The 12948-nt window shown below is 44.0% G+C and overlaps 1 protein-coding gene across 4 annotated transcripts in view; it reads left to right on the top strand.

The window, feature by feature from the left end:
• The window catches only part of LOC132469361 (importin-13-like), a 31786-nt gene extending 18904 nt beyond the window's left edge, over positions 1–12882 (top strand). For 2 of the 4 annotated variants that reach the window (XM_060067316.1, XM_060067317.1), the window contains exons 14-23: positions 4032–4184; positions 4611–4691; positions 4851–4988; positions 5234–5330; positions 7570–7622; positions 9138–9204; positions 9335–9393; positions 9486–9575; positions 10216–10397; positions 10743–12882. In XM_060067316.1, coding sequence (XP_059923299.1) covers positions 4032–4184; positions 4611–4691; positions 4851–4988; positions 5234–5330; positions 7570–7622; positions 9138–9204; positions 9335–9393; positions 9486–9575; positions 10216–10397; positions 10743–10842 — 1020 coding nt within the window. In that variant the 3' untranslated portion in view covers positions 10843–12882. Of the gene's footprint in view, positions 1–4031; positions 4185–4610; positions 4692–4850; positions 4989–5233; positions 5331–7569; positions 7623–9137; positions 9205–9334; positions 9394–9485; positions 9576–10215; positions 10398–10742 lie in introns of those variants that run through there. The other 2 variants (XM_060067318.1, XR_009528422.1) reach the window with 2 other exon arrangements.
• The last annotated feature ends 66 nt before the right edge of the window (positions 12883–12948 follow it).

The following is a 12948-nucleotide window of genomic DNA, read 5'->3' as shown; positions in this document are numbered from 1 at the left end:
ACTGAGACAATTAGAAGTGGAAGAACAGCTCATCGGAATAGAAAAGGATCATATATACGCCTCAATCGGAATACAATTCTCTCTCGGTTTGGGGTGGGTGCGGCTATTTTTTAACCTAGAGATGGCATAAGCAGCTTCAGTAGTTGGCAATTGGTCGGCGTCGGCCTATAGGCTACTTTTATGCACATCGACCGCTTTCAAGGAAAGTCGATTTTTTGCCTCATTCACGTCTTTCTTATCACTCTGCAGTCCGGTAATTTATCAACCCTGGCGAGTGACGTCAAGGTCTTTGGCGGAATATTTCTCTGCTTTCACTACGAATGGTAAAAATAAAAAAAATAAAAAAAGGCACACCGTATGAAGATATATTTTCGCAAGACACCTCCGCTTCGCGTCAGGGTCCGGTTCGCCCTGTCGGGGCTTATTTTTCAGATAATGACCGGCGTTCTGTACATTATCCGCTTACATAACAGCACTCTCTCTCTACCAACAGTCTTGGCTGCGCACTCTCATCCAAATACGTATTGTTTGCGGCGGAGAAAGGGGTAGGCCTAGATATAAAGACCAGACGAGAAACTGACGTTGCTTTGCTGTCCTCCTTCTTCTTAATTGAAGGAGCAGGCAGAGAAAAGCTCTCTCCTGCTGGGCTTTCATTAAAATCAAATACATAAAAATGTCACCAAAACTTGAAAGCCGACGGCAAGAATTAAATGACCAAAATCGTGAGGACTAGGCTTGCGACCCACACACACATGTGGCGCTCGCGCGGTCGTAGCTCATTGGCGCTGTCACGTTAAAATTGTACCGGGGGCGAAAATTGTACCGGCCTACGTCATCGTTTGTTTACATCCTGACAACCTGCCCGGCAACGGACTACGCGATGCAGAAAACATGTTTCCAAACGACGAAATAACATAATACAGATAGCGGATCGCTATCTGTATTATGATAGATAGCGATAACAATTGTTTTTACTTTATATTTGTATTGTATTTAATTGTTTAATCGAAACAATAAAAAAAATTGCCCGCGAAACTGCCGAACGCGTCAAATGACAAATGTTTTGCCCGCGAAACGGGCGATCGCGTCAAATGACGTAGGAAGGTTCTTGAAACATAATACAGATAACGGATCGCTAGATAACACTTGTTTTTACTTTATATTTGTATTGTATTGAATTGTTTAATCGAATTTAGCTAGTAAATAAAGTAAAAACAAGTGTTATCTAGCGATCCGTTATCTGTATTATGTTTCAAGAACCTTCCATACGTCATTTGACGCGATCGCCCGTTTCGCGGGCAAAACATTTGTCATTTGACGCGTTCGGCCGTTTCGCGGGCAATTTTTTTTATTGTTTCGATTAAACAATTAAATACAATACAAATATAAAGTAAAAACAATTGTTATCGCTATCTATCATAATACAGATAGCGATCCGCTATCTGTATTATGTTATTTCGTCGTTTGGAAACATGTTTTCTGCATCGCGTAGTCTGTTGCCGGGCAGGTTGTCAGGATGTAAACAAACGATGACGTAGGCCGGTACAATTTTCGCCCCCGGTACAATTTTAACGTGACAGCGCCACCTATTGATCATTATGTGCCAATGCACAGCCTCTCATTCAAATGACTTAGGGGTCATTTGACCCCTCTGTGGCGCTAGTAGTAAGTAAAAATGGCCCGGCGTTCCTAGTGTTAAATACACAATACACAGTGTGTTGGAATCATGTTAATGTGTATTTAAAGGCATTTCAATTTGTGGAAGAAATTGCGGGGGGGGGGGAATATAAAACAAATGTCTATCTACCAAAACTTTCGTGACCCCCCTGCAGTACCTCCGCGGACCCCCTGTTGAAGACCTCTGCTTTAGATGGATCCTCTCCCGCCGGAGCTCCCAGAGTGTTGTAGAATATCTTACAACACTCTGGGAAAAAAAGATGTGTGCGCCGGATTATATTATGAATAAACGACTGCGTCTCTGGTACTACATCAATACTACATTAGTGCTTGTGTGATTTACCGGTCACACCGGACACAAAATACAGAGGCCCCCCCCCACCCCCTACACTTCCTGCTTTAAATGACGCAAAATTTAATTTTCCTCATTTTGAGTACGGTAATTTAAAGCAGGTGTTAGAGGCAGATAGGGATCTCACCCTAGTCAGGGGAAAGAGAGGGAATGAAGCAAGACCATTCAAAAATATGACTGGGTTTCTAACGATACAAATCTTAATGCAAATGGTTGTCCCTTTAACAAGAGCACATGTACAATTTAATATGTATAAACTAAATACATGCATCAATTGCAAATTTGTACACACACGTATTGGCCTGGCTGTGGCCAGACAAAGCTCAATCGTAGATTGCATGTTGGTCTGGGGAGGCTGATGTCATTATCTTCAGCACAAGAGGCGTGATCAACAGGCTTAGTTCAAATGACTCTGTACGCAATTCGTTGCTCCCCTGTCATCATTGTGTTAAACCAGCCAATAGCGCGCCAGGGGGAAAAGCCATCTTGGTGATTGGCTCCGCCCCGGAAGCAGAAAGAAATGTATTGCTCCTCTCCAGACCCTGCTGCAGGGCGAATTCAAATCGCTGGCAGAACGGGCTGGGGCTACCAAGTCAACACGTATGGCATATGCTACACGTGGCAGGCGTTGTTGGGCATTGGCCGCAGAAGCAGATCCTCTGGCTGTCTGGCCTTTGCAGGGGAACATTTCTCTGCAGGACCAGATGGAGGTTGGTCCTGCACCACAGGCTGAGACTAACATAACATAGTACACACACCACACACCAAACACACTGCAAGCAGGAGAAAATATGAAAACTATCTAAATCAAATGTATTTCCTCAGGTTCAAACTATTGTGCTTGCTAAAAAAAAGGACTGACCCTGATGAAATGACAGATATAATGAAACCTGACCTGCTCGTTCAATTAAAAAAATAAGAAGCTGACAGTACCTATAAATACTTTGCTTGATATTATCTCTGTGGGACAAATGTAGCCTCGTCTTCCTAATTCCTTGTTCCGCCACCATCAAAGACCTCTCTCCTGGGGTGAACAGAGGAATTGGTACAGACATTGCTGCTCCTCGCTTTCTCGCTCCTTCTCTCTGCCTCCATCTCTGTCTCTTTCTATATCGCTCTCTCTGTCTCCGTCTCTGTCCCTCTATATCTCTGTCTGTCTGGCTCTCGCTGTCTGTCTGTCTTTCTGTCTATCTCAGTCTCTGTATCTCTCTCTAGCTCAATCAATCTACTCTCCCCCTCTCCGACTCCATCCTTGTTCCTCCTCGTTGCCCCTAACCCACCACCACCCATTATGTGCATTATCTCGAGCTGTGTAATGTATGCATGGCCATAAACCTCGGCGTAGAGACTCCAGGCCAGTGTCTTACGGCCCCCTGGTGGAGAGTCGCGGCCTCAGCATCAGGGAGTGGCTGGGGGGTTTAATGACGTGACGGAGTTAGAATTGATTTTCTCGCTGTATTTGAAGGGAAGGCAGACGTGGGTGTTATTTTTGCTGAAGTTGTTTTTGCTCTGTGTACTTGATGTTCCGTCGTCATGTTGACACATAGGTAAATAAATGTTTCTTAATGACGCCTTAATTACCCACATCACCTTTGAGAATGTGGGTAAGAGTGGAGGGTGAGGGGTATGGGTAATGTGCATGAGTCAGGCTAGAGGGGGTGGACACAAGCATCCTGACGACTAGCTGAACATCATGGAAATGTGTCAAATTATAATTGTGTTGGCTTTTAGCGCTGAATCGATGCAATACATAGTTAAGGAAGGATATCTGGTAGGATGAAGAATATTGTCTGCGTTGTCGGAGAAGGTATCTATTGTGATAACAAATATATCTTGCATGCGGCATATTTGACCTGCTAGTGGGTATCAGAGATGGGGATGTCCTCTGAGTATCACCATCCTAATCATTCTCGTAAGGCACTCGTCGACCTAGCGCTGGTATCTCCTGGCAGCTCCCCAGAGCATAACCCTGTGTTTGTCTGTGCCTCTTGGACCTCTCCAGCCCAACCCCTCCAATAAGCTGGCCATCATCCACATCCTGGGTCTGCTGTCCAACCTGTTCACCACCCTGGACATCAGCAAGCAGGACGACGAGTCAGGGGAGGGATCGGCGCCGCCGGTTAAAACCACGCCCCCTCCACCCGGACCCAACCCTGTGAGTCCACCAGCTGCCCGACCCTCTGCGATGCCCATTTAACCAGCCATCGGAATGGCTGCCACAATAGTCATTTGAGCAAATCCAAATGAAAAGGATTCATGATTCAAATTAAAAGTATAGAATATAATACAAAAAATAGGAATTGCGTTAAATGGACATGCCTTCAAATATTGAATGTGTGTAAAAAATATTCTATGTGTGAAAAAATGTAGTGTCACAAATCAGACTTTCGGAATAACCCAAAGTTAACAAAACAGGACGCAAGACACAACTCCGCCCCTTTCAGATTTGGTTCCCTGACCAAGCTCGGTGCCGTCTCCCTCCATAAGTTCTGCTATCGCATAGGACTGGTGAAAATATACAATGTGTTCATGGCTATGGGTAACACACTTGAAAATAATATGCATGCATTGTGACCTTCAGGTGGTGGTGGTCTTGCAGCAGGTGTTCGCCCTCATCCAGACGGTCCTCAGCCAGTGGCTAAATGACTCCCAGGTGGTAGAGGTGAGGCACAGGTCAAGATGAGGGTCCCAAGACCCGTGGGCCAATCGGATGTGTTCACAGATACCAACCCCATGTCTATATTTGAAGTGCGACTTCACAGCTCCGCCAATCATCACTTTCTGTCGAGTGGGGATTGATGTCTACACGTGTGTCCCTCAGGCCGTGTGTGCTATCTTTGAGAAGTCGGTGAAGACTCTTCTCCACGACTTTGCGCCGATGGTGTCCCAGCTTAGTGAGATGCTTGGTCAGATGTACAGCACCATACCTCAGGCTTCTGCTCTGGACCTCACACGACAGGTACTTACACACTGGACCACATAACAGCAGGTATACACACAGACACACGCACACAGGTCTTTACTGATCAGGTATGCAAACACATTCGTGTTCACATGACGCATTAATTATTATTTTAACCTCTTTATATTTTTCTCCGGATGAGAATACCATCTTTGAACATTTGTTGTATAACTGCGGGGCGAATCCATTGATTACACCCACTAGGCTTGATGTGTGTGTGCTGATGAAGCTTTATGTTTCAGATGGTTCATATCTTTGCCAGTCAGACGGACCACTTCCCACCCATCAAGGCTCTGTTTGAGCTAGTTACCTCGGTAACACTCTCTATCTTCCAACAAGGTAGGGGGTCCGGCAAGTGAGGGGGCAGCAAATGATTCTCCATGTCTGTGCCATTTTTTTTTTGTTATAGCCAGATCCCTGATGCTTTACTGTTTTGAAATCGTTTTCTGTGTGTCCCTGCTTGTCCAACATCATATTGAATGTTTGGCGAAACGAGAGGAGGTCCAATATGGATTAATTTCCCGATCTGTATTCTTTAATATGTTAGAATCATGCTTTCAAGTTTCCTCCTGACATCACTTGGGAGGACAATGAATGCTGTTTTACATATTTCTAGTCCACAGTGCAAGAGCACTTTAGATGTTTCTGCCCGGGGGATGGCTTTCATGAAGTTGGAGCGCATCAAGAGGATGCTATGTCACCCTTGTCTTACCCAGTCCTCATTGCTTTTAGAGCTAATTGTAAGGACAATGTACCTTCTGGCCTAGGCGGATTGTCTCGGGCTTAAAATACATTAAAACTACAATTATGTGCTCCGCAATGTGTCGATGTATTTCTCATCAATGTAATCTTTGATGACAAACCTTTACTAATGGTATACTGCTATTGAATCGACTATAGAGTTCTGTATGAAGCACATCGAATAGGATTCATCTTATTCGATGAGAATGATCAAACCTATTCCACCAAGCTGAAGGGGGAACCTAAAGGTCAATCCAATAGTGTGTTCGTTAGTCAAACTCTTGTCAGACGCATATACCCCAAAATGTTTCCACCCGGCCCAAAGTGTGATTGAGTGTCAAGGTCCATATCATGTCTGCCTCTCCTGTCCTGTGTTTTTTGTATTTTTTATCATTGTGCACCCCACCCTGCCCACCCTTCTCATGTACTTTGACTGGTACAGTACTGGCTGTTCTGTCTTCCTGCCTGTTAACGCTTTTTATTCACAGAAGGTGTCCTTGTGCCCTAACGGGAGGACTTAAAACATTGGCTTGTTCAGTTGGCTGGAGCTAAATAATATAGCACAGGCTGCATTCACCCAGGCACCCCAAACCCTCCCCTCTGTTGTTCCCTGACATTAAAATTAACCTTGGTGAAAGCGATCTAAAACACAGAAGCTCTTGCGTCCAACTAGGTTCCCACACTGTCGGGAATGCTCTGTGTACAGTCTTCACGGTGCTGCCTCCACTTATGGGATAATTGGCACATCATTGTCATGGAAACAGAGCCAACTCTTAACAATGCACACTTGTGGTGGCATATTATGTAAATCGTCTTGTTTCTCCATTTCTAAATGGAGTTGAGGGGCATTTAAGGGCAGGTCTGTGACTTCAATCCAAGCCAACATAAGATTCTAGGTGTGATTTATTGTGTTTCGCAACAGCCCTCTGAACAAGCCAAACGCTGGGTTTGATGTTAAAATGGGGGATCTGTGTAAACGTTTTTCGCAAAGATGGGGATTGAACAGGAATCTTGTTTGGAGTCTGGGAACAGCTTAAGCTGGGCGCACACTACAGGAGCTTTCCAACCAATTTTTTCCATTCCTGCCAAACCATACCTGTTTGTTAAACCTCATAATAATTCTACGTAAATTAATCGACAACGTATCCTACAGGGTTGTTAACTGTAAGATGTCCCATAACACTTTGAATGTTGTAATGTCTTGTAGTTTGTGTCCAGCATCAGGGATGGCATGGTCTCTTTTTTTGTTACACATTAACAACTAGGAGTTGACAAACAAAATTTCGGGGAAAAAAGGGGGGGAATCTTTCAGGGCAGTGCACTTTAACCTCTCCCCTCGATACATTAACGTATGTTTCTTCAAGCTCTCTGGCTCATCAAAATGCTTGGTTTCCCACTGGACATCTTTTGGGAAAACGGCATTTTCTTGGGTGGAGCATTTGTTTCCATTATAACCGGTCACAGTAGCAGAGGTGCCTCCTGGGTTCCCACTCCAAACCCACTTTTACTTTGTTTTTGTTTTTCCAAGGTTGATTATTTTTTCTGTTACTTCTGTTTTTTTCTCTCCAAACGGACCCATGTCTTTGTCTCTGCTCGTTTTTCAGTTGATTCCGTTATTTTCCCCCCCGAGACCCTCGCCAAAGCTTCATACGCCCCTTCCCCCAACCCACCCCCCACGTTCTCCCCTTCGTCCCTTACTCACGTGTGAATTATTTCGATGAAATATTTTTGAGTTTACCTTTTATTTCCACATGACTGTTGAATCTGTTCAGTTGCTGTTTGTATATTATTATTCTTCTCTTATGATTTGTTAAGTTTCATCTTTATTATATTTTAGGACCCAGGGATCATCCTGATATTGTTGATTCATTTATGCAACTCCAAGCTCAGGTGTGTTTTTGGTTTCTTATTTCATTCACTTTGGGTTTTCTCTCTTGTAAATCTCTCCTTCTGTCTTCCTGTTTCTCCTCTATCTCCTTTTCTTTCTTTATTTGGATACTATCACTCTCTCTCTCTCTACCACTCAGTGTCCTTTTGTTACCGGGTCCTACCGATACCCGTCATATGGGCAAGGTGCTGGAATGAAACGTGGAGGGCATTATTTGAACTGGAGTCTCAGGCTTCACCTCAAATGCTCGAGAAAATAAGATTCATCTGCTAGTGAAGGGGGTTGTATCCTTATGAATTATCCTTCCTTTTGCAACAGCAAATAGAATCATACGCCTTCATAAAATAAATAACATGTTCACCTACGGCCTGGTTGGCAGGACAACACAACTTTCTGGTAATACACAAGTCAGATTGATAAGGTAAATGTGGACTTCCTGGGTTGAATATAAAATATACAGTGTTTGTCACACCTTATGGGCTCTACCCCTCCTACTGAAAACAGATTAATTAGGTATGGTAGGTAATCCATCTCTATGAAACCTTTGTCAGCATTACTCTTAACTGAACTGCAAGACATTCAAAGTAGCATACTGGAGAACTTGCCCTTCAATGCATCCCTGTGTTATCTGCATTTAATTGGCATTAACTGTTGGGGCTTGAAGGGATTTTCAGTCACATAAAGTCCAATAGGTGAATACCTTTTGATTGATAGTCAATTCTGTACGAGTGAAGGTGATCACTTCATCCATCTTCGGGTTTGTAAGAAACCCAAGATGACCTCTTATAGCCTCTGAGCCATGTCCTCTACTTGGAAGGTCATTCCAGCCTAGAGCCGGTCACAGCCCAAATTAATTAATATTTACTCAATATTAATCAATTTAGATTAATTGGCTAACGGCTCTAATTGTTATATAATTTTGCCTACCCTTTTCATTCTTCTTCATTGGCTTTCTATCCTTGGATAGATCTGACCTTCATCTCTCCCTCTCTCCCCTCTCTCTCCCATCCTGACTGAGTTCATTCTTACCAGATGAGTTATGATTCTCTTTATCTGCACATGTCAATTACTTCTGTTGCATATTCAGTCCAGTCAACCAAAAACAAAACAAATAAAATAATGTAATTAAAGTAAAATTAATTGCATATTTTTCTTAGGTTACAAAGCAAAAAAAAAAGGAAACGCCATTGCCTTTATTTTGAGTTTGATATTTCAGTGATTACTTTTGAATGTTTGAAATCTTTTGTTGATGCAGTTTGTTGATTACACCTCCTTTGTTGTGTATTGCGGAGGAGCTCGGTAGGAGTTTGGACATTAGAATGCATCCTAGTCGGTCTACAGAGCCGTAGCGCCTAGTCGTAGCGTGTTTCCGGCCAGATGTGGCTGCCAGGCGTAGAGCCGGGTGCACTGGAGCACAGTGGATATGAATTGGAGGTTAGGGCTAGGAGTGTTTTCAATCCTGGGTCAGGGTCACAGAAACCAACCTCTGCTCCGTGCCTTTTGTTCCTGCATCCTAGGCCCTCAAAAGGAAGCCAGATCTGTTCTTGTCAGAGAGCCTTGATGTGAAAGCGGTGTTCCACTGTGGTAAGTGGGCGTCGTCGCTTACACACCCACACAGTCACAAACGCATACTGCCAGCACCATAATAAAAACAAACTAAATCCTTTTGTTCACATATTCTTTCCTTCACCTGCTCTCTCCTTCTTTGATTTAGGAATCCTGTCACTCAAATTTCCGGAGGCTCCGACTGTCAAGTCGACATGCTTGTTCTTTGTAAGGAAGCACCAAACTCAAAATGTCTCAATCCCCATCGGTAGGATACAAGGGTATGCTTCTTAAACGGCGTCTGTGTGTGTCTATCTCAGACGGAGTTGCTGCCCCACTGCTCTGATGTGCCCCCGGTGGCCAGGGTGGTCCAGGAGGATGGCAAGGTGTTGATACAGGCTCTGCTGGAGGTGAGGAGTGCTGCCTGCATCGCCCATACTGTAGTTGCATGTGCCATACAAAGCCATATTACCAAAAAGCGCTAGTGCTACTACTGATGCTTATAATAGTAGTCGTTCTCCTGGTCCTACATTCTATCAGTTATATATAGGGATGCACCGAATATTCAGCCACCGAAAATGACCCAAAACATAATGTTCGGTTTCGGCCGAAGGAGTAAAAAAAGGCCGAAAATAATACCCCGAGCATTTTTATTTTTGATTTAAAAAAAATAAATAATAATAATTGTTTTACTAGTTTATTTAAAGGTACATTGTTCTTGAATTCTTGCTATAAGGTCTGCTGGAATGTTAGAAAACGTTCAGTATTAAATAAATATTTTGTATCAAATTTGTAATTGATTTTTTTTTATTGAAAAGCAAGACAAAAAGTTTATAAAGGACATTTAATTGTTTGATTTATGCAATGGTGAAAAATTAAAGCAAAATGAATGAAAAACAGAAAAGGCCACATTCGTTATTCGGTTTCGGCTTTCGGCCAACTGTTTCAGTATATTCGGTTTCGGTTTTGGCCATGAATTTCCATTTCGGTGCATCCCTAGGTATATACAGTAGCACTCTACGACAGACGTATAATGTTGCCACTTCGCAGGGAATCGGGGGCGGGGTCTCTCGGAGCCTGATGGACCAGTTTGCTGAGGTGCTCTTCAGTATGAACAAGAACTGCTTCTCTCTGCTGACTCTCTGGCTGAAGGAAGCCCTGCAGCCGCCTGGCTTCCCCTCAATGCGGCTCACGCCTGAACAGAAAGAGACCTTCTCACAGCAGATCCTCAGGTAGAGTTTCATCACTATGCTGATCCCCACCACACTGTTCCTTGGTAGTTCGTCTGTTGCAGGGCAGGGCATTGTGTTGGTGTCATATGCATGTTGTGACGTGTAGTTTATAGTAGGAGGATATAGTTTGGGACATGGTTTGAGCTGATAAACGTTCACTCGGCATTACAGAATTTGCTTATATTTTTCATGCGTGTACTGAATAGTTAATGCCCAGGATATTGTCACATTGTGGATTTTGTCCAAATAATTATATCCTTTCTCAAATTTCAGAGGAAATATTAATATCCGTTTCCCACTAGCATTGACATGCAGTCTCTCCCCCCTTTGTACTCTTCCATCCAGCAGAGAGCGAGTGAACAAAAGGAGGGTGAAGGACATCGTCAAAGAGTTCACCCTGGTGTGCAGGGGGCTCCACGGTACAGAGTACGCCGCAGAATACTAAAACGGGACTCTTGAACTTTGACCTGAACGTCAACCGACCTCTGCCATCGGTACAAAACAGCTGGATGCCCCTGCTCCACCTCCAAAACAAAACCAGACACAAAGGGAAGATGATTTATGGCAGATTGTGTACCTAACCCTACACTCCGACTTCACGGTCACCCAGAGGTGGAAACATTCCAGGAAGCTGCTGTCGTCAGGCAGAGGAACAGAAAACTGTCCGAGCAACCGGCCAATATCTTTCTGCGTCCTGATTTTTTTATTTATTTTTGGTTTACTTTCCACACAGTTTCTTTCTCCTCTTTTCTCCCTCCTTATGGCCTTTGATTTATTCAGTTCTTTCGGTGTGGACGCCCACCCTTTCCAGTGCCCAACTTTTGCCATTATTTCTCCCCGACATCTGTCCCCTGATTTGCATCACTATCCAAAACAAAGTGGATGTCTGTGCCGTGCATAGCTAGTGAATATCATATGAGGGTTAAAACGGAGGCATTATAATCACGTCTTTGTAAAGAGTATGGGGAGGTTAGCACTTCCGCTGGTCACAGGAGGAAAAGGATGTGGCCCGATCTGGGGATGGGATTCTGCAGACAAGCGCTTCTACCCATGACTGTATCCCACAACCCATGCCCCTTGCTATACTCTGCATTTGCCAAATCAATGTGGATTGTTTTGTGGACGAGAGTTTTACCTGCGTGGCACTTCTCTTGGTACTTGCCTTTGTGGGATGAGTTGGCACATTGAACATTAAAGACCACAAGACAGGCTCACAGGCAACAGCTGGTCGTCTGATGCCAAACCCTATATGTATACAGTAGATGTGTGTGTGTGAGTGTGTATCTATAATATATATACATGTATATATATTACATATACATATATATGTAGGGCTCGAACCTCATGTACATATGTCACTCAGACTGTAGATTCCCTGGGATGTAGAATGTTGAATTTCTCATGTAGCCCCTTAGGGAATACAGGGGGTACTCGATACTGGGAAGACTAGGTAGAACTACTACCAGACGGAAGGGGAGGGATTGGGTGTTAGGGGGGTTGATTATTAGTCCCTGTGGCTGGACTGCATAGTCACTGTAATCGTGCAAAAATATTAATCAATTTGTGCATATTAACAGTTATTACCGAAGGCTTTCTGCGTGTTTGAGAGCGTGTCATGTGTGCCTGCGTGTGCGTGTACATAACTGTATGTGTGAGTGGCTGTGTGCGCACAAGTATGTGTGAGTTCCCCCCGCCCCCCCACTTGTTTAGTGCACTCCCATTGGACCTAAATGTGCATCCTCCTAGCCCTGGCATTGAAGCCCTATCCATTGCTCCACGCCACGGTGTCACTTCATTTCTTCCTAAGCACTCATCGATTCCTCACAAGCCATTCAGTGGTCTCCCCCCCCCCCCCCCCCCCCCCCCTCCTCCTCATTGATGGGGCGGGGGGAGGAGAAACAGCCTTGGAGAAGGGCAAGAAGGAAACATCCAAACGAAACGCAGCCTTAGAAACATCTGCATCCACCAAACATCTGCACTGTTCAACAAATTAGAAGCCCATGTATTTATATATAAATAAATGTATCGCTGTGAAGGCAAATGGAGGACAGCTGCGGCAGTGCTATCGGAGACCAGCGGCTTCACAGCCAGTTCGATCCGTCGGCATTTCACTAAATCAACACCAAAATGTACTTTGTGGTCTCCAGATAATATTATCTCAGTCTAATCCTTCTGTCTTATCCGAGGTGCCTGCAAACATGTAGCATGTATGTGTTTCGTGGGGGGGAGGGGGGGGGGGGATTTGGTTGGGTCCTTGGGGACAATAAATACGTTGTGTATGAAACGCAGAAGATTCAATGATTAATGGCTAGACATCATGGTGCAGCTCTTGTGTTAGCTGTTTTACAAGCCTGTTTATATCTGTGATAGACTGTTGTGGTTAAACTGTTGAGAAGAGGAGGTAAATTAGTGGAGGGGAGGTATAAAATGTACATTGTTTTTTTTTGTACCTTGTTTTAATTTATTAAATATATCTAAGACCGCACCACTTTCCTGTGTGAATATTGCTTATTCTATTGCTGTTAAATTCCGATATGCACCATCAACAAAA

Source organism: Gadus macrocephalus, chromosome 12, assembly GCF_031168955.1.
Source record: "Gadus macrocephalus chromosome 12, ASM3116895v1".
Classification (NCBI taxonomy): Eukaryota; Metazoa; Chordata; class Actinopteri; order Gadiformes; family Gadidae; genus Gadus; species Gadus macrocephalus.
The sequence above is the reverse complement of the archived record's forward strand: the minus strand, read 5'-3'. Positions and strand labels throughout refer to the sequence as shown.